At 55.5% G+C, this 18,687-nt stretch overlaps 1 protein-coding gene across 1 annotated transcript in view; it reads right to left on the reverse strand.

The window, feature by feature from the left end:
• ANKRD55 (ankyrin repeat domain 55) overlaps positions 1-18,687 on the reverse strand; it is a 54,101-nt gene that overhangs the window by 17,528 nt on the left and 17,886 nt on the right. Inside the window, exons 5-7 of the mRNA XM_081133167.1 lie at positions 17,572-17,632; positions 7,113-7,241; positions 3,690-3,874 (exon numbers count right to left, since the gene is read on the reverse strand). Of these exons, the coding sequence (XP_080989293.1) occupies positions 3,690-3,874; positions 7,113-7,241; positions 17,572-17,632 (375 nt within the window). The remainder of the gene's footprint in view (positions 1-3,689; positions 3,875-7,112; positions 7,242-17,571; positions 17,633-18,687) is intronic.

The raw sequence follows: 18,687 nt of genomic DNA on the forward strand, positions 1-18,687 counted from the left end.
CTAGGAGGACAGACTTGCTCGCCCTGCCGCCGGGTCCCGGCTCCTTCCAACACCGAGCGTCAGCACCGTCTCAGAACATCTTTGCCGGGTGGTAGGCAGACTGGCAAAGTGACACTTCGCTGTGGGCGGCTGTGTTTTTGCATGTAATTAATTAATAGTGAGGGTGAACTTTTGAAATATATGTTTATTTGCCATTCAAGTTCCTTCATTGAAATGACTCAGTGCCTTGCCCACTTTTCTATTCGATTGTTGGTTTTCCTTAGCAATTTATAGGGCTTTGTGCGCATTAAATGCATCAGTCTTTTTATCGGATACGCGCATGCAAACGTTTTCTGTAGGTTGCTACTTGACTTTTAAGTTTTTAGTGATTTTTCACAAATTTTTTTAAATACATTTAATTACCTCTCCATTTTTGTTTCTTTTGTTTCTATGACTTATGCTTAGAAAGTCCTTCCTCAGCCAGAAGGTAAATATATATTCATCAGTATTTAAGGCTTTATTAAAACGTAAAACCAGTATTTTCTTAATAAAATGGGGGGAAAAGGCCAGAGACTTGGACAAGATATTTGCAAACGCGTATCCAACAAAGGGTTTATATTCAGAATATATAAAATCTTTCAAGACTAAGTAAGAAAACACACAAGCCCATTTTGAAAATGGGCAAGAGATCAGAACAGACCCATCGTCAAAGACGCCTGAGTGGTAACTGAGGACATGACAGTGTGTCAGGAACATCTGTCCTCAGCGAAACGCAAATGAAAACCACACGAGACACCGCGGCGTGACTATGGAAACAGCCAACATTACAAACACAAAAAACAAAAACAAAAACACCCGGTGACACCAAGTGCTGGTGGAGACGGAGCAGCTGCGAGGCCGGCACGTGGCTGGTGGGGATGAGAAACCGAACCGTCCCCTCGGGAAAGCGGCGCCGGTTCCCCCCGCGGCTAAAGACGGACTCACCGTGTGAGCCAGCGGCCTCGCTCCTGGGCACTAATCGGCCAGAGAAATGAAAACACAGACGCGCACGGACACCCGGGCGTGAGCGCTTATAGCAGCATGATTCATAATTGCCCCAAACCGGAGACAACCTGAGGTCCTTCAACAGGGAGCCGCGTAAACAACGAGCCCGTCCGCGCGGAGGGACAGGCTCAGCCACGAAGAGGGCCCGCTTGCTGCCCGAGGAATCTCAGGTGCAGCCTGCCGGCGAGACAGCCTCAAAGCACGACGTCCCGACCGTGCCCACGCAGGACGCACCCCGGACACGGCAGGCCGTCGGGGGGAAGCGACCAGCTGCCAGAGCTTAGGGTTGGGAGACGGCTTTACAGAGACAGCCTGAGCCGGAGACGGGACGGGTCTGAGTCTTGTTCGTGGTGGTGACACGTGGCAGTCTGCTGGGAGCCCTGCGAAATGCTCCTTTACGACAGCGGCTCCAACTTTCGTCGGTTCCCAGAGAAACAAGGGGAGCGCAGAGATCGTCTGCCTGAGGCACACGGAGTCCGTGGGCAGCCTGCAGGCGCCAGTCTCAGGTCCCCTCGGCCGTAGTTCCTCCCTCTAAGCCCCCGGCCCTGCAGGAGCCGCAGCTCAGGCGGCCTCCTGCCAGGCGGACGGGTCTCAGCTGTCACCGGGAGGAGTGGGGTCAGGGCTCGCGACCGAGGGGAAACTCGGAGAGGCGAGCGGCAGTGATGAGGTGGCCTGCGGCTGCCGGGGGCGATGGGAACAAGAAAGCAGCGCTGGCCGAGGGATCAGTGGCCGGGGAGTGATTTACGGGACATGGAGACGCTCCCTGGAGATGCCCAGAAGTGCGTCAGGAGAACTCGGGGGAGACGGTCCTTCCCGAGGGCAAACGAGCTGGGACGGAAGGGAGGTGGGACCTCACCGCCGAGGCAATGCGGGCATTTAAACTCCACGAGCTACTCCTGTGTCCTGCGTCTGTGCCACCCGTCTTGGGCTAGCACCGCTGTGCCTCGAATGTCACAGATTCATGACGTGATTTAATGCCCAGGAGGACCAGCCCCCCCCCACGTTCCCGCATCCCCTTTTTCAAAAATCACTGCCTTATTTTTCTTCCCTTTCCACAAAACTTTCTCTCCACCGGGAAAGGGAAGCGGGAAAGGGAAGCCACGACGCCCGCGGCCGCTCACAGCTCGGAAGCCCAGCAGCGTTCGGAAAAACCCTCCAACACCGGCCTAAGGACCCAACGCGAGGTGCAGCTGCTGGGGCTGAACATGGGGACAAATCGGGCGGGCCGGGCCGCGAGGCGGCAGGTATGAGGCCCCAGACCTCGCCGTGCCTCGAACCCTCCTAGCCCTGCCTCCTGCGCTTTTCTCTCTCCTGGTTTCGCTTCCGTCCCCGAGGCCCGGGGAACTGGATTTTCTTTGCTTGGGTGCGACAATAAAAAACGGGAGACGCTCTCTCCGGAGCTGGTTCTAGAAGTGTTTCGAAGCAGCCAGGCTCTTCCCCAGCCCGTCCTCTAAACCGTGCGCCCTCCACCCCCTCTGGGTCGTGGGCTCTCCTGCCGGGCGGCTGAGGTCCTCACGCTTTCCCGCCCCCCGGGATCCCCTCCTGCTCTCCCGGGAGCTCTGCTTCCAAGGTCGGCAGGCCAACCGCCTCCGGATCCTGAGGCCTACGCGCAACTTGCGAAGCTTTTCCCTGTGTTACGAGGATTTCAGGCCTCGGGGGTATCACGTGGCCTCTGAAATTAGGATGAATACGTGGCTAATTTTGCTCCTTAATAAAAGAAGGTAAAAAACCACACGTCACAGCCCTGGCTGGTGGGCTCAGTAGTTAGAGCGCTGGCTCGCTAACTGAGGGTCCCGGGTTTGACTCCGGCCAAGGGCACGTACCTCGGTTACAGGCTCGATCCCCAGCCCCAGTCGGGGCCCACGTGGGAGGCAACCAGTCGGTGCGTCTCTCTCACATCGACGTTTCTCTCTCTCCCCCTCCCTCTCCCTTCCGCTCTCTCTGAAAAATAGCAATGAAAACTCTCAGACGAGATGAACGGAACACACCCGGCACCGTCCGCAGCACACGCGCCTCACGCTTATAGCCAGTCCCCTGTCCTTCGCTGAGTTTTTCCATTTCCCGGGACCCAGGGCCGCCCCGAACAAAGGTCGGGTAACATTCTAACTGAAAGTCCGACGCCGACCGTGGGTGAAGGGCCCTGGGTGGGGGGACGGGGGACACCGACGGGGGACACGCCTCCGGGCCGCGGTTCATCACCCTGAGCTGCGTCTCCCCACTTTTGGGAGCCAGCTTCCTTTTTGGCACCAACACCTTTTCCACAACCGAAAACAAACCCCTAATAAGGGCTCATCCAGTTCTGAGCACAAAGCCTTTGTCACACTCTCGTGTCCGGATAACAAGCCCTGTTGATTTTATGACATAATCCAGGAATGAAGAAAAAAGAGAACTTGCTGTTAAGAACAAAAGGTTCACAGGGCAGGAAGCTGACAGAAGCCGTCTGAGAACAGGGGACGCTTGGCAGAGAAAACCCGGGGCCGGCACGCCCGGCGTCTCGCCGCAGCGCTGTCCCCCTGCCCTGACCGTCACGGGCGCACGTGTGGATGGCGCTGGCGGTAAAGACGGACTCGGACAGGACAGCCCCGTAAGCACGTCCTTCCTGCCGGGATTGACCTCTGGGGAGCGTGAGCAACAGTCCCCGGCGCCTCTGAGTGCCCCGCGGGTACCTGTCGTCCACGTCCAGCGCCTGCAGGTTGCACTCGGGGACTCGGGCCAGCTCGGTGATGATGTCGCTGAAGCCGGCAGCCGCGGCCATGTGCATGCAGGTCTTCCCGCTCCCGTCGTCGTAGTTGATGATGGACGGGCCCCGGTGGTGGCTCAGGATGATGGAGCACAGGGCCCTGTTTCCGCTCTGGAAGACAGTCAGAGGAGCTCGTGACTACAGCCAGCGCCCTCCCCTCTCTGGGCACGTGAGCTAAGAGCAGAGAGAGACAATTCCGAACAGGAGACAAGGCCGTGCATCCGCCAAGTCTGCCAACAAATCCCCTCTCGTCTCCGGCCGCCGCGGACGCCTCTGTCTCCTGTAGGAGCCGAGTCGTCCTCCGTGATCAGGGGACCGGGGGCACTTACATTACCGGGAGCTGGAGGGAAGGCGGGGCCCCCGGGGGCGCCTTGCTCGCTAACCCTGTCGCCTTGCTCCGCGCTCCAGGGCAGCGACTGCCCGCCTGTGAGCCACGAGGATGTTTAGAACACGCAACACGTGGCTATTTAGCCGGGGGCACGGCCTCCTTTCTCTTAGGTGGTCAAATAAAAAAAAAGACAACAGCCAGCACAGCCATCGCCGTCTGGTCTGAGTGAACCGAAATTATAACTACTTTTTGGTCAGATCGGCAAAAAGATGTATTTTTTGGTGAGCCGCAGGCTTGGAGTAAGTAGTGTCTGTGCCGTGGGATGGAGAAGGTTGGGAATCGCCGCCCGGGAGGCTGGGCGCTGAGCACCGGGCAGGGCTCTTTCCAAGGTTAATGAGACGACGCGGGCGAGTGCTGACGGGGGCGTCGTGACGACCAAAATGGTCCAGCGGTGGTCACATCGCTATAAATCAGGTGAAATCCTAATTTATAATTTATAATTTATAATCCTAGTCGCTAAAATCCTTTGAGAAAGTGGGGCATAAAACAAGTAGCGAGTCGGAAGTAAACAGAGCAAAGACAAGGGAAGACCTTGGGCCCCTTGAGCGTCACAGTCATAGCTTCTCTGCACAAGCGGAGACGCCCCGTCCTCACCCCGCCCCAGACGCCTTCTGCCCCGAATCCCCCACAGGAATTCCCACCCCTGGGGTTCCCACAGGGGTCTGCCCTTCACCTTCTTGCCCTAACGCCACACACACAGAGGCGCTCAAGGAACGTGTTTTAAAGCGACCGAGTAAGTCAGCGAGGGAGGCGTTATGTCTACAAAACCGTGGTCACCATGCAGATGCCCGGGTGGGACTGGGGGAGGTTTTAGCCCATTGCCGTGGACTCATTGATCTCAGTGGTTTCAGTCCCAGCCGCGTTGCACCTCGAGGGGCAGGGGAACTAAAAGACGTGGGTGCCGGGCTCCACCCTGGCCTGGGTTCCACCCTGAGCCCTGGACCGAAACCCTGGGGTGTGCGCCTGGGTTTCAGTCTTGTTCGAAACTCTCCAGCTACTTCTATGGGCGGATGGGACTGAAATCTGTGCAGCTGGTTAAAAGCCCTGGAATTTGGGAGAGAGAAACCATGAAGGTGTGGGCCTGATAGCTAAGCCGTCAGGAGGAAACCAGGAGCCACAATAAAAAGGGCAATCTCTCCAGTTTCCAGATCATTCCTCACACGCAGTGTCCACCGCACCCAGACACGCGGAGGGGTCAGTCACGCAGCTGTGGCCGGCTCCTCTCAGGTCAAAGCCAGGACTGTGACGCCAAACTCCCCCTTTGTGAGTTGAGTGCATCGGCCCTTTGGTTTTGCCTCTCCGAGGATAAGAACAGGGGTTCCCACCCCCGGAGCCCAGCGCAGCAGGTGGGGGGGATCTGCTGACCACTCCCCGCCCAGCCAGGTCCAGGACAGCAGGTCTAAGCCGGTGGTGGCTGAGGGAAGGGGGCCCGAGTTCCCGGGAAGATTGCTCAAGGTGCACACACGTGAGCCCACCCCAGAGCCATGGAGGCAGCAGGCAGGGTAAATACACAGAGAGTGCTGGAGTCTGGGACCCCTCACCTCACTGACGGCCATCGTACGTGGGACACTTCCTGGGTGCCCAGTCAGGTCACCATGGGGCCACTGCTATGGGGACCCTGGCCCGGCCAGAGGACGGAGCCCCGGGCAGGGATCAGGCCGAGGGGGCGGGGGGCGGTTAGACACTGACAGTGCTCCAGGCAGGTGGGGGAGCCCACCTCACAGTCTCCCTCAGCAGCCACGGTTGAAGGGACAAAAACAGAGCAATTTGCAAATCACTTCCTTTTCCCCGATCTCAGGTGCACATGTCAACCCTGAAAGTACCAGGTGCCCGTGTGGGGCCTGTGCAAACACCTGGGTGCCCCTGCTGTGGGTGGGCAGAGATTCCCTCAGCAAGGACCCTGCAGCTGCTCGGCACGGTGCCCCTCCCGGCTGATGGAAGTTAACAGGGGGGTGTCCGTGTGTGGCATCAGGGGGCGGGCGGGCTGGCAGGTCTGCTGAGAGGTGCCCAGCGAACCGATCATCTAAATCATTCATTCCCCTTGAGGAGAGCACTTGGGGGACTGTCAGTGATTTTCACCCCTTCACTCGTTCTGTTTTCCCTCTGGGGACTGTGCTTGTGGGGCCCGCTCTGACTTCGCTGGTTGTGTTCTGAGTCAGGCTCCCTGTTGAGAGAGTGACGGGGGGGGGGGGGGGGTCATGGGCCCTCTTGTTCAGCGTGGAGTCAGGGTCACCGGGATCGCTCGGCTTTGGAGGGTTGGGAAGGAAGAAGAGTCGTGGTCTAGACTTCGAAGGGGCTTTCTCAGTAAATCTCGGGAGGTTTATCCTGGTGCACTGTGAGCCGTGAGGGGGGAGATAGAAGTGTGTGTGTGCGTGACGGTGTGTATTTGTGTGTGTGTATGTATGACTAAATGTGTGTGTCTGTGAGTGACTGTGTGTGTTACTGTATCTGTGTGTTTTTGTGTGTGAGTGTATGTGTGTGTGTATGAGTGTGTGTATGTGAGTGTGTGTGTGTGTATGTGACTGTGTGTGTGTGAGTGTGTGAGTGTGTATGTGACTGTGTGACTGTGAGTGTGAGTGTGTGTGTGTGTGTGTATGAGTGTGTGTATGTGACTGTGTGTGTGTGAGTGTGTGCATGTGTGTGTGACTGTGTGACTGTGAATGTGTGTGTGTGTATGTGAGTGTATGTGAGTGTGTGTGGGTGTGTGTGAGTGTGACAGCCAAGGCAGGCTCTCCCCGATAGGCTATAACGCCCCCTCTGCACCTTGGGAGGGTTTCTTCTCAACAGCTGGTGCCCCCAAAGCCTGCAAAGCGGCAGGTTTGCTCTTCGCTCTGGGATGCGAATGGAGGGGAGGACACCGTGAGTCTTACTTGTGAAGCAGGAACCCCACACCCGCGTCAGGGCCGTGCCCGGCCGCCCCTCTCCCAGGGCTGACACCGCGAGCGCCGCTGGCCGGCCTACCTGCACTGCCCAGTGGAGGGCCGTCTGAAAGTCTTTGTCCACAAGGGTGGGGTCTGCCCCTTTCTTCAGCAGGATCTGGGTGTGCTGAGGCTGGTTGTGGAAAGCTGCCCAGTGGAGGGGTGTCATTCCCTAGAAAACCAAAACCAGAGGGCGATGAGCACAGGCTACCGGGAGGCAGATGGAGCTCACACTGTCCCCCGGGCCACAGGGCCATCGCCTGTCGGTTCTTTCTTTCTGTAAGTCATTCATCCAACATGTACTCACTGCACTTGCGCTTTGTGCCGGGCAGACAGGTGCTGCGGGTACTATGGGGACAGATAAACAAGGTCCTTGTCCTCGTGGGAGTCGGACCGCGGGCAAGGAAGGCAGACAAATGCGCACCAATGAGCCAAAGGGCGTTTCAGGTGGCCGGGTGCTGTAGAGAACGCACAGGGTGCCACGAAGGAGCAGCCCGGGCAGGGCTGTACCCGGGTCTCCGTGGGCCGGGCTGGCGGGGAGCACAGAGGACAGCAAGCCTCGGAGGCAGGCACCTGCGGCCAGGGACGGGCTAGGATGCCATCCCCGCCACGGGCAGTGCCCTGCTCACTGTGGTGTCCCCAGTCAGTACAACTGGGAGTAGAGAAATAGCTGGCGATCGATGGACGGAGTTATGGACGGATGGATGGACGGACGGACGGACGGACGGACGGACGGATGGATGGATGGATGGATGGACGGATGGACGGGTGGATGGACGGACGGATGGACAGATGGACGGACAGATGGATGGATGGATGGACAGACGGAGAAGGAGAGGAGAACCATTGAGTAAGGCTGGAGAGGGAGGCAGGGCTGACCTGAGAGGGAGGGATGGGGGACGCCGACCCTGCATAAGGCCTTTGGCTTTTGTCCTGAAGTTCATGGAGGGATGGGCAGATGTTGAGCAGATGCTGGCATGACCTGATTGGCACTTGGGGAACCGCTCTGGCAGCTTGGGGAACCGACCTGGGTGAGTCAGTCTGGTGAATCCCAGTTTCTCTGACTTTAAGGTCACACACATTCGGTATCATTTAATAATAAAGTGAACTTATGGTGGCCTCTTCTCCTGCCCACACCCCTCAATCACATGAAATATTTCTAAAACGACCCTGGATTATGGTAAATGGGACCAAGGGCGTGGCCAGCTCTAAAGCTTCTCCTCTTAGATCCCTCTCTGCAGACAGTATAAAGACAGGAGTCGCCCCCGTGGCCTTTGCTCCACCCACGGTGAGCTGCGAGGAAGAGAGGCCTCAGCCCAGTTAGGAGCAGGGCCAATGGGACCCCAGAGCTAATACCTGTTGATCCGGAGCCTCTGCGAGTTTCTATGTGTTACCTCAACCTCCGACAACCTTCGGGATTAAGTATTGAGGTGAAGTTGGCGAGTGTTGATCAAACTCCATTCCCTCCTTCCCCAGGGCATCCAGACCACACTTCCCAGCATCCCGCAGACAGGTGTGGCACGAGACTGGGTCCTGACCACTGCCACGGGACCACTGCCACGGGACCACTGCCACGAAGCCCCTCCTGGCCTGCCCAGAACGCAAAGCGCATGTGGGCCCACACGCACCTCTCCCTCCTCACCTGGCAGCTGAATGCAGGGCAGAGCAGGCTCAAGGACGTGCCGGAACCACGTGAAGAGCCTGCAGCCCCACTGAGCTGGGGGGTGGGGGGGAGGGGGGGGCAGGGCCACCTGGTCAGCCAGCATGGGCCTGATGCAAGCCGGGCGCGAGCTCAGCAGTTAGGCAACTCTGGCAGGTGCCGCTCCGCTTCTCGGTTTGCAGAAGAGGAAGCTGAGCTCGGAGAAGTCCCCCGTCCGTGAGCGAGCAGGGAACTGAATCTAGGCTGAGAAGTCTGGGGGAGGCTGGGAGTTGACCTGAAATCCCCGCGACCAGTTCCATGTTCTGCATCAAGGGAGGGTCTGCTTTCCAGTTTCAGGTTTCTGCCATTGAACATGGAGCCTCCAGAGGTACCCGGGAGGCCTTTCCACAAAGTCGATTCCACGTGGCCGAGAAAGCTGGTCTAAACGCAGGGGAGCTCTGTGTGCTCGATCCCACAGCGGGCCGTTCGCCGTGACCCCGAAGAGCTCAGTGCATCTTAGGGGTCCTGTCATTGTTCAGTTGGCCGCTGGACCTGGAAATCTGAACTCGGGAGACTCAGATTCTTTTTACTCGCACGGATTTTCTCATCCTTGTGCTGAGCTCCGCTGGCTTCCATCAGTGGCCTCGCTATAAAGTGCCACCAGGACCCAGCGCATCAGGACAGTTTGAAGTCACTGGAGTGTGAGCCCCTTGCAGCAGGATGCCTGCCTGTTGGGTCCCGGGAGCCTGGAGCCGAGCCGGGCAAGGTGCACGGGCTGAGTAAATACCTAATATAGGAGTAAACATCTCACTGTCCCTGGCCTAATATTTTGCTTTTGTAAAATCTGGCTTTGCGTTTTAAAGTCATATACACGGGAAAGAAAGGCAGAACATGGCTCCTCCTCAGAAAATGACCTCGTCGGATGGGATCACTGTTACTAATCACCCATGGGGACGTCAGGGCTCTGACGAGCTCCCAGCGCCAGGCCACAGTCACGGCGAGCAGAGACACGACTCCGTGATGCGAGAATTCAGCACGAAAACGTGGTGAATTAAACCGCAATTATTAGTCTAACTATAATCTGCTAACTCTTGCCTCCTAAACACAGTTAGGCTGCAAGAGTCAGTCTCTTAAAACAACACCCTACCCCTTCCAAACAAACAAACAAAACCAGTTTCCGAAAGCTCTGGCAAGGGAGTGCGGTGGGGGGGCATTGCCATGTTTCGTACACCTGCTTGGCGCCAAGAGCTTTTTCACGTCACCTTACTGAGTCTGCATGACGACCTCACGCTCCTCAGGGACTCTCACCTGTGCTGCAGGTGAGTGCAGGGGAGGAGCTGATGCACAGACAGGCGGAGTGATCTGCTGAGGCCTCCAACTGGCTACAGGGCGGCGTGGGGTTCAAGCCTGGGCCCCTCCAACTCTGCGCCTTCCACACGTCAGCAGGTTCAGAAACGAGCTCAGAGGCTGGAAAATTCTTTTGTTTGGGATTTTAGCTGGACTTAGGGTTTTCTCACTTTCTAGAATGGCAGTTCTCATTAGTATAAGTGTTGCCACCAAATACTATTATTTGTTTCATTTATCATCACCTCTGGCCCCTCCTCAAAGAGTAGCTGGCAAATATTTATTTTTGTAAAGTACTGAAATATATATCTTCTGCCCTCCTCTGCCCCCAGCCAGGGATTTGAGATCACTCTTAGAAATAACTATTCATCCTGTAAACGGGTCCATATCGAGACCGGAGTTACTCCATTACTTCTCTAAATAACAACATACATTATAATGCATATAACACATATTACATATAAATACATCGTATACTTACACCACAATATAAACAGGATGCAAATTTCCCGTTGCTATTTTTTTTTAATTGGCCTAATGGGAGATAAAAATAAATCCTCTTAGAGTTAGTAATATGAAAACCAAAACTTTCAAAATCAGCTCAGTCCGGCTCTTGGTGTTATTGCACAACAAGCGTTGTTTAGGGACTTTTCCCTACAATGGTCTCCTTCCCCTTCCTTCTGCCCTGCTGAGCTGGCAGGAACCTGAGCAGGCTGGCACCTGGGCTGCCGGGCACCCGAGCTGCCATGTCAAGACCCTGCTGGCCATCTATGGAGCCGGCCTCAGGCTTGGCCCCCGTGGCATGTGCCCTGAGCAGTGACAGCACCCACCATCAAAGGTGGGGGCTGTGGCTTACACACGGTGGCATGCCCCTCCCTGAGCACACAGTGGGTGCTCAAGCAATGCTCAAGGAAGAATGAATTAGAGGACTGCAGGTGTCAGCTTCCCTTGGGTGCATGGGGGTAGCGAATACCCGAGTCTGCCGAGTGCAAGCCCTTTGTCCAAATCTCAGAGATCTTCCCTGCCAGCGGCTCTCCGAAATTTCACTGTGGGCTCAGCTGGGCCGCCAGAGCAGCCAGTGTCCACGTTGCAACCAGCACCCAGAGGGCCCTGGCGGGTATAGAATTCCACTTTTTTGAAAAACAAAAAGTACTGGTTAATGAATGAAGAGTTGCTCACACTCAGCTAAGAACCAGCTCCCAGAGCACGCTGGGGGCAGTGCCGAGTCTCAGCTGTTCGGGTCCATCACTGTTGCGCACAGCAGGGTGGCTCTGGGACCACGCTCCTGGGCAGATGAGTGATTTTGTGCCTTGAGCCTGCACCACCAAAATTTCAGTTATGGGCTTACTCATCCTGGCAGCTTCTCAATGCCCCCCGCCCCCCGAAATCACTGTAACTTGTTTTATCTGAACCAGGGATCTGATTCATACCTGGCAGCTTGCATGTCTCAGACACAGGTGGGCGCAGAGGGAGGTGCGTGGTGTGGGAGGGGAGGGGCAGGATCAGAGCAGGTGGTGACAGGTCAGCAAAACAGCCGCAGGTACTTCAGAGGCCTGGGGTTTCCCAGGAGTCCAGCTGGGTTTGGGGGACATTTAAAATTTATGTACTATTAATCTCCCAGTGCACATGACTGCCCCTTACAAAAGTTATAAAGGATTTTCTGTAGGCAAAACATTGGAATAAATGATGTACTTAAAAAAATTTTTTTAAAAAGCTTTTAGGCCTGGCAGGCCTGGCTCAGTGGTTGAGTGTTGACCTATGAACCAGGAGGTCACAGTTCGATTCCTGGTCAGAGCACATGCCCAGGTTGCAGGCTCGATCCCCAGCAGTGGGCTTGCAGGAGGCAGCTGATGGATGACTCTCATCATTGATGTTTCTGTCTCTCTCTCTCCCTCTCCCTTCCTCTTTCGGAAATCAATAAAAACATATATATATATTTTTTTTTAAAAGAAGCTTTTAGAAGTGTAGTAATGAATGCTATTTTCTTTAATTTTTATTTGGAAAAAATCTTATAATCACAGATTATAACGATTAGTAAATTAATTCACTGTCTCTGTTCTAGAGTTTTCTAATCTGGATAAACAGTGCATGTCCCAGTGGCCAAAGATGACAACCGAAGGCTAAACCTAGTCTGAGGCTGGCGTGTCAGACACTAGGGGTGGCCCCGAATAATGATACGCTTTAAAAACTCCCACTTTCTCCCTAAAATGATGAAAAGAATGTATCTGACAAAAAAATGAAAATCTTTAGAATGGATAATTTCTTAATTTAAACGAGGCACTAAGGCAAGAAAAACAATGTGAGTTAACTTCCGTCATGAAGGATGGGGCAAGTTTCAGCAAGAACGAACTAGCGAAACCAAGCCGTTAGAGGAGAGGCCTATTTTTTAAGCTTATTTTTCCATGAAACAACAGCTACATTCTTCTGCACTAAATTGTGAACCTTATCAGGGCAGGGATCAGCCCTCAGGAGACGTGGCAGGTACTTTAAACTTTGCAGAGTGAATAAAATGACTATTTTCCTGTGCCGGGTTGATTACTGTGGGAGGCCCATTGCCAAGCTCCTTTGTGGAATTACTGCTGCAGCAGGGTCTTTTCACGGCTAGAAATCGGGCTTCCCGGGAGCTCGGATCAGAGATACAAATGACATCTTTACTTTCACCAAACTCTAACTGAAATTTAGCATCTTTGTCAACTACGAAGACAGGCAACAACCGACAGCAGTGGTGAGATACTTGTGACATTTCCAACAATGAGTCACAGATACTTTGTATTATGTTAGTTGCTGCAGATGTTTTGTTGTTGTTAGTCCTACCGGAGGAGACTTTTTCCATTGATTTTTAGAGAGTGGAAGGGAGAGAGGGAGGAAGGGAAGGTGGAAAGAGACATGGATTGGTTGCCTCCCTCACGTGCCCCAACCCGGGCTGGGGGTTGAACCTGCAACCCAGGTATGTGCCCTTGACAGGGAACCAAGCCTGAGACCCGTCCTTGCGCAGGCCGACCTGCTAACCGCTGAGCCACACCGGCCAGGGTCTATTCCATTTTTTCGAGGTGTTCTTTTGGAAAAAATTCTGGCACACTAAAAAAAAAAAAAAAATTGGCTCTGTTATTTTACTTTTGCTAACTATAAAGTATGAGGACTTCTAGAGTCGGATGATTTCTTGTGAGTTTGCCTTTATGGTGCACGATCTGCGCTTGCGGTTGCATCTCAGGAATGTTATGAGCGGATTTAGTGCCAAGAACTATATCCAAAGGTTCACATCTGGTTTTTACAACTTGGATTTATTTTCTCAGGCTGCTGTTATAGTGGAAGTTTGGACGGTCTGGCCGCTCGCATAAACTCTATTCAAATCAGAACGTGCATTTAACAAAGAATCTACGATCTACCCTAAGTACCAGGCACCACAGAGCTTCTCCGGATAGATGTCAAGTCCTAACCCAGACGCCAACACCCCACAGCCCCTTTCAGTGGGGGCTCAGATCCCAGGGGCTCAGCGACGTGTTAACTCCCTGAAGCTGGACTGGAAAAGCCTGTCTCCTTGGGGATGGTCCTCTGAGGCCAGGAAGACAGAGGCACGGAGCTGACCGACCGGCCGCGCCGCCCACGGTGTTAGACCCGAGTCACAGAATAACCAGGCAGGGAGGTTAATGAAACGGAAAAACCTGACGGACCATTAGGACGGAACAAAGAGTCCAGAAAAGGAACCTCGTGCTTTAAAAGGGATCTTGTAACAAACTGAAAGCGCAGCATAGTCGCGGCCCTGGGGGCCGGAGGGCTTTAGGAGGACGAAGCATAAGCAGCGTGGACGAGAGTGGCCGTTTTCATCGTATCGTATTTTAAAATTCTGCACAAGAAAAGACATCATGGGCGCTTCTAAAATCAGCAACAGACTGAAAACATATTTGCAACCCAACGGCAGAGAATTAGTTTTCAAAATATAAACTCCTGTGAAAAGAGAAGAAAATGGCGAGTGACCCAGCAGATGACCAGACGAGGGATATAAGCAGGCAAGTCACAAAAGAAAACAGAAAACCGGCCACTGCGCCTGTGAAATGACGCTCAGCCTTGCCCGTTATCAGGGAAAATGCAAATTAAAACAGCAGCGAGAAAATCCAGCAACGGGAGGACAATAGCTCCTTTCACTGGGCAGCGGAGCCTCAGCTGCCAGAGCCGGACGAGACAGCCAGGCCCGCGGATGAAAAGTAAAAAAGCTCCGCTGCGGCCCAGGGTTCCCCCAGAGGAAGGCTCGTATGAAACCCTCAAGGAGCTCACGCAAGATGGTGGAAACTGGAGACAGCCTGGATATCCATTCACAGGGGAACGGCCAAAGAAGTGAAGGTATTTCGGGGGACAGTGTCCCCCTTCCCTGCGGGGGATCCGCTCCGAGGCCCCCAGGGGATGCCTGGGACCACGATTAAACCCGACCCTATACGTACCGTGTCGGTTCCTGCACGTATATACCTATGGGATTTAACTTACAGTGGGAGACCGGCAGTAACTAATAAAATAACTATAACGATCTGCTGTAATGGAAGTTGTGCGAATGCGGCCGTATTAGGTAAGATAAAGGGAGCTGCGCACAAGCGCCGAGATGCGGAGACAGCCGGAGCCGACGGCCGCTGAGTGACCGACGGGCGGGCGGCACAGAAGGGCAGCTGCCGACGGAGGGACAGAGAGTCCGTCGCCCTGCTCGGAGCAGCGGGCAGTGGGCAGCTGGGGCCTTCCCGACGGCTTCTCCCTGGAATTTTCCATTTAGTGTTTTCGGGCCTCTGCTGGCTGCGGGTTCCTGAAACCGCGCACAAGGGGGATCTACAGCGTGAACGTTACGAAGTCACCACAGGACTGAGCCCGATTATGGGCCTCGGCGCGAAGACCCTCAGGAACGCGCGCGTGAAAAGACCGAGTCGCGGAACAGCCCCCAGCGCGTGACGCCGTCTACCCCACACCCCAGCGCCGCGAGCACCCGGGAGACGGGCCCAGGCACCCAAGCGTGACCACCGGGGCCAGGGCGGCGTGGAGCGAGCCATCGAGGATGGGCTGGCACTACTTGGAATATTAACATTAAAAAAACAAATGTGCTCACGGGTTACTTATATAAGTAAAAACTAATACTAATAATAATACAAAAATTGTTTTAAGTCACTGAGCTCAGACCAGGACAGGCTCCAGAGCGACACTCACCGCCCGACAGGTCCCGTTTCCTCTCACTGAGCCGTTACAGAACAGCTGCGGAAACAGGGCCCCCCCTTAGTTCTCGTTCACAGTCTAATATCTCAGTGAAGTCAGGTTTCTACTCACCCACTGACCCTTTGGTTGTTACCCTCACCTGAGGGTATTGTTTCCATCCTTTTCCAGACAGTGGAAGGGAGGGGGGCAGAGAGAGAGACGTCGATGTGGGAGACCCGCCGATTGGCTGCCTCCCCACGCACGCCGACCGGGCGGGGATCGAGCCGGCAACCCAGGCACGTGCCTCTGGCAGGAGCTGAAGCAGGGACCCTTCCGTCTGTGGGCCGACGCTCTAGCCACTGAGCCACACCAGCCAGGACAACTAATCGGTCCTTTAACCTGTAGCCTTCATTCTGACAAGTTGGGAGGCCCTCGGCTATTCTCAGGAAATCACCTCGCTGGCACCGTGGGGGACGCGCCCCACTCTCTCCTCCCGTCCTTGGGAAACCGTCCTGCTGTTCTGCCCCCTGCTTTTAGTGGATGGAGGGTGTGTAGGTGCCCAGGCTGTACCTGTCACCTGTACCTGTCACCCTCGGATACAGGGGAGGCTGCCCTGGGCTGGGGGCCACTGGGACAGCACTGAGGGAGGGGTGAGGGAGGGGTGGCCCAGAGCTTGGGAAGCCAGAGGCAGGTGGCCCCCCGGGCCCCGGCGGAACGGGGCAGCCTGGGCGGCGTCCTCTCCCTTTCTGTCCTCGCCTCTCGGGGCCGCAGAGCACCCAGGCCTCGCAGACTTATTTGACCGGCTCACACGAGCAATGACAGAGCTCCACAGGAACGATAACACAGGCGAGCGTTGGCCGGTGGCTGCGGGTGGGTTTGGGAGGCGTGGGCATGCTGGGACACGCCCGGACAGGAAGCTGCCCCACGGGGCGGGAGGGCCCTTTCTGAGGCCCTTTCTGAGGGCAGGATGCTGGCTCAGCAGCCCGAGGAAGCCTCTCCAAGGTCACCTTGCATGAGAGGGAACCAGAGACTTTCCCAGCAGGTGCCACACATTTCCCCAAACATGCTACAATGTCCACCGGTAGAAAGACCGGCCTCCTTTCCCTGTGCCCGCCAGCGGGGCCCCGGGGTGAGGCTCCCCTTGTTTGCTGGGGAGTATCTGTTCCACTGAGGGGGGCAGGGTTGGAGGTCTGGAGGGGAGTTTACTTCTAGGCTGTGAGGGACTGAACTGGCCCCCTTTCTAAACGCCCCCGTTTGGGGCCAAGGGTGGGAGTTGGAGGGAGGGGTCCAGCAGTTCACGACCGGCTGGTGTCAGGGCACCGCCGAGCCCCCGGCTCCCACACGCGGCCGAGTGCTGGGCCTGCGCCTTCTTGTCGCTGCTCCTTGCTTTAAAGCAGAAGTTGAGACAGTGAGGTCTTCTCTCTTCTGGTGTTTTGCTTAAACCACTGAAGACACGGGCAGTGAAACCAGCGTGTGACCACTGAGCGGCCGGCGGCTGACCTCAGATCCAGGCTGCAGGCAGGGGCTTTCTGTGTGGTCGTGAGTCCAGGCTGCAGGGAGGGGCCCGGATGGGAGGCTGGAGGAGGCTCGGCGGCCGGGCCCCACCCTGCTAGGAGGAGCCGTCCCCTCGGCCTGAGGGCCCCGGCTCCCCGGGAGCAGTGCAGCTGGGCAGTGTCCGGCCAGCACTCCATTTGCTTGAAGCTATGATGCAACCTTAGTGCAGTGCGGCCAAGCCGGGCGTGCGTTTATGACATGTTTCATGAACAGGCAGGCATTTCCGCCCGCGTTAAGGAGCCTATTAAAGAAGCCAGGCTGGCTAATGAGAGCCAGGCCTGCTTTTAAAGGGTCAGTAGCTAGGAGGAGAGGCTGAGCTGCTGCGGGGCACCCCGCCTGATGTGGGACCCCCCTCATCAGGGACTTGGCCTCCCTGAAGCATTCTTTTTGCAACGAAAGGAAACAGCAGCTGTGAGCACTGGTGCGAGAGCGTGGCCTCTGGAGCCCGAGGCCCGGAGTCGCCGTCGTCTGATGTCTGTCCCTCAGAGGGAACGTGGGCGGCCGCAGCCTGCAGCCAAGGCCCGGACTCGAGAGGACAGGAAGGAGCAGTGTTTACTTCTCAGGGTCCAGAGGGGATTACGCAACTTCAGTGCGATGATTCTCACTCAGCGCAAGTCCTTCCCGGTCAGACGCGGACCACAGCACAGTGGGGAGAAGCGTCTAGGTCCTGGGGCCGCAGGCTACCCTCTCGGGGCAGGAACACAAAGCTCACTCCATCCCCCACAGCACAGCAGTTAGAAAGGCCTCACCCCCGCCCCCAACCCAGTGCACAAGGCCAGCTGTCCCCTGGCAGGCTCACCTCGCTGTCTTGGCGATTGACCTCGCTGAGGCTGGACTGTTGCACCAGGACCGTCAGCAGCCTGGAGAGAAAGAGACAAAGCTCCAGAGAACAGAATCATGAGATAAGACGGCCTCGTGTGATATGTAATGATTATATATTATATTATATATTATATTAATTATATTATATTATATTATATTATATTAATTATATTATATTATATATTTATATAATTTTTAAAAAGCTCCTATATTTTATTTATATTTTGGGGTCCCCCAATTGTCATTGGGTGATTGGTGGCCAGAGAGCTGCAGCCCTGGATCTGGCCAGCCCAGTGATGGCTGAGAAAAAGGGTCCCCAATCCAGCCCCCTGGCCCCTGGCCCCTGGCCCCTGGCCCTGAAGCTGCCTGGTTGTGAGAGTTTGCTGTAGAGACATACACCTGTCCCTGCCCAGGTTACAATGCAGCACCTGGTAACCAGAGAACAGGACCTCCCCAAAATGATCTCCTTCCTCTGACGGTCTGTAGTCAAGAGTGATGCAAACAGGCCGAGCTGGGGGGAAAAATTCTGCTGGTAACCATGGAGACCATGGAAAAGACCTTCAGAGAGCCCTGGGGCTGCTTTGGGAAATCACTGCTGGCCTTCCCGGGCTGCGTGTGCAGCGGGGCACAAACACGACTCCGGTCTCTTTGGAGCTTTGTCCTAATGATTGTGCCCCGTCTTTCACGGGGGTGCCCTCTGAATGTCCCAGCCACAGAAGCAAGAAAAGCCACCAGACCTGCTGAGAAGCTCCTCAGAGCTGGACAGGGCATCGGGAGATCAAGGCTGTGCTCCTGGCTTTTGTCCACCCAACTCTCCCGCACACTAGAAATTATAAGTCACTCATCCCTGCACCAGCAAAGGCCCCGCCTGTGGCAGCTCAGCCGAGGCCGAATGAGGGAGCTGGCAGGTTCCAGGTGCGTTGTTTCCATCGGAGAGCCAGGCAATACCTCTGGAGGCAACGGCTAACTGGCTTGTTTACGCGCAGCTTCGGCTTGAGGCTTTGCTCTAGGTAACCTGCAGCAAACTCTGAGTGCTGGGGGCATGTTGTCTGGAGATGGAAGATCCAGTGGATTTTATAACGAGTGTGACCCA

This window comes from Miniopterus schreibersii (genome assembly GCF_964146895.1).
Source record: "Miniopterus schreibersii genome assembly, chromosome: 3".
Classification (NCBI taxonomy): domain Eukaryota; kingdom Metazoa; phylum Chordata; class Mammalia; order Chiroptera; family Miniopteridae; genus Miniopterus; species Miniopterus schreibersii.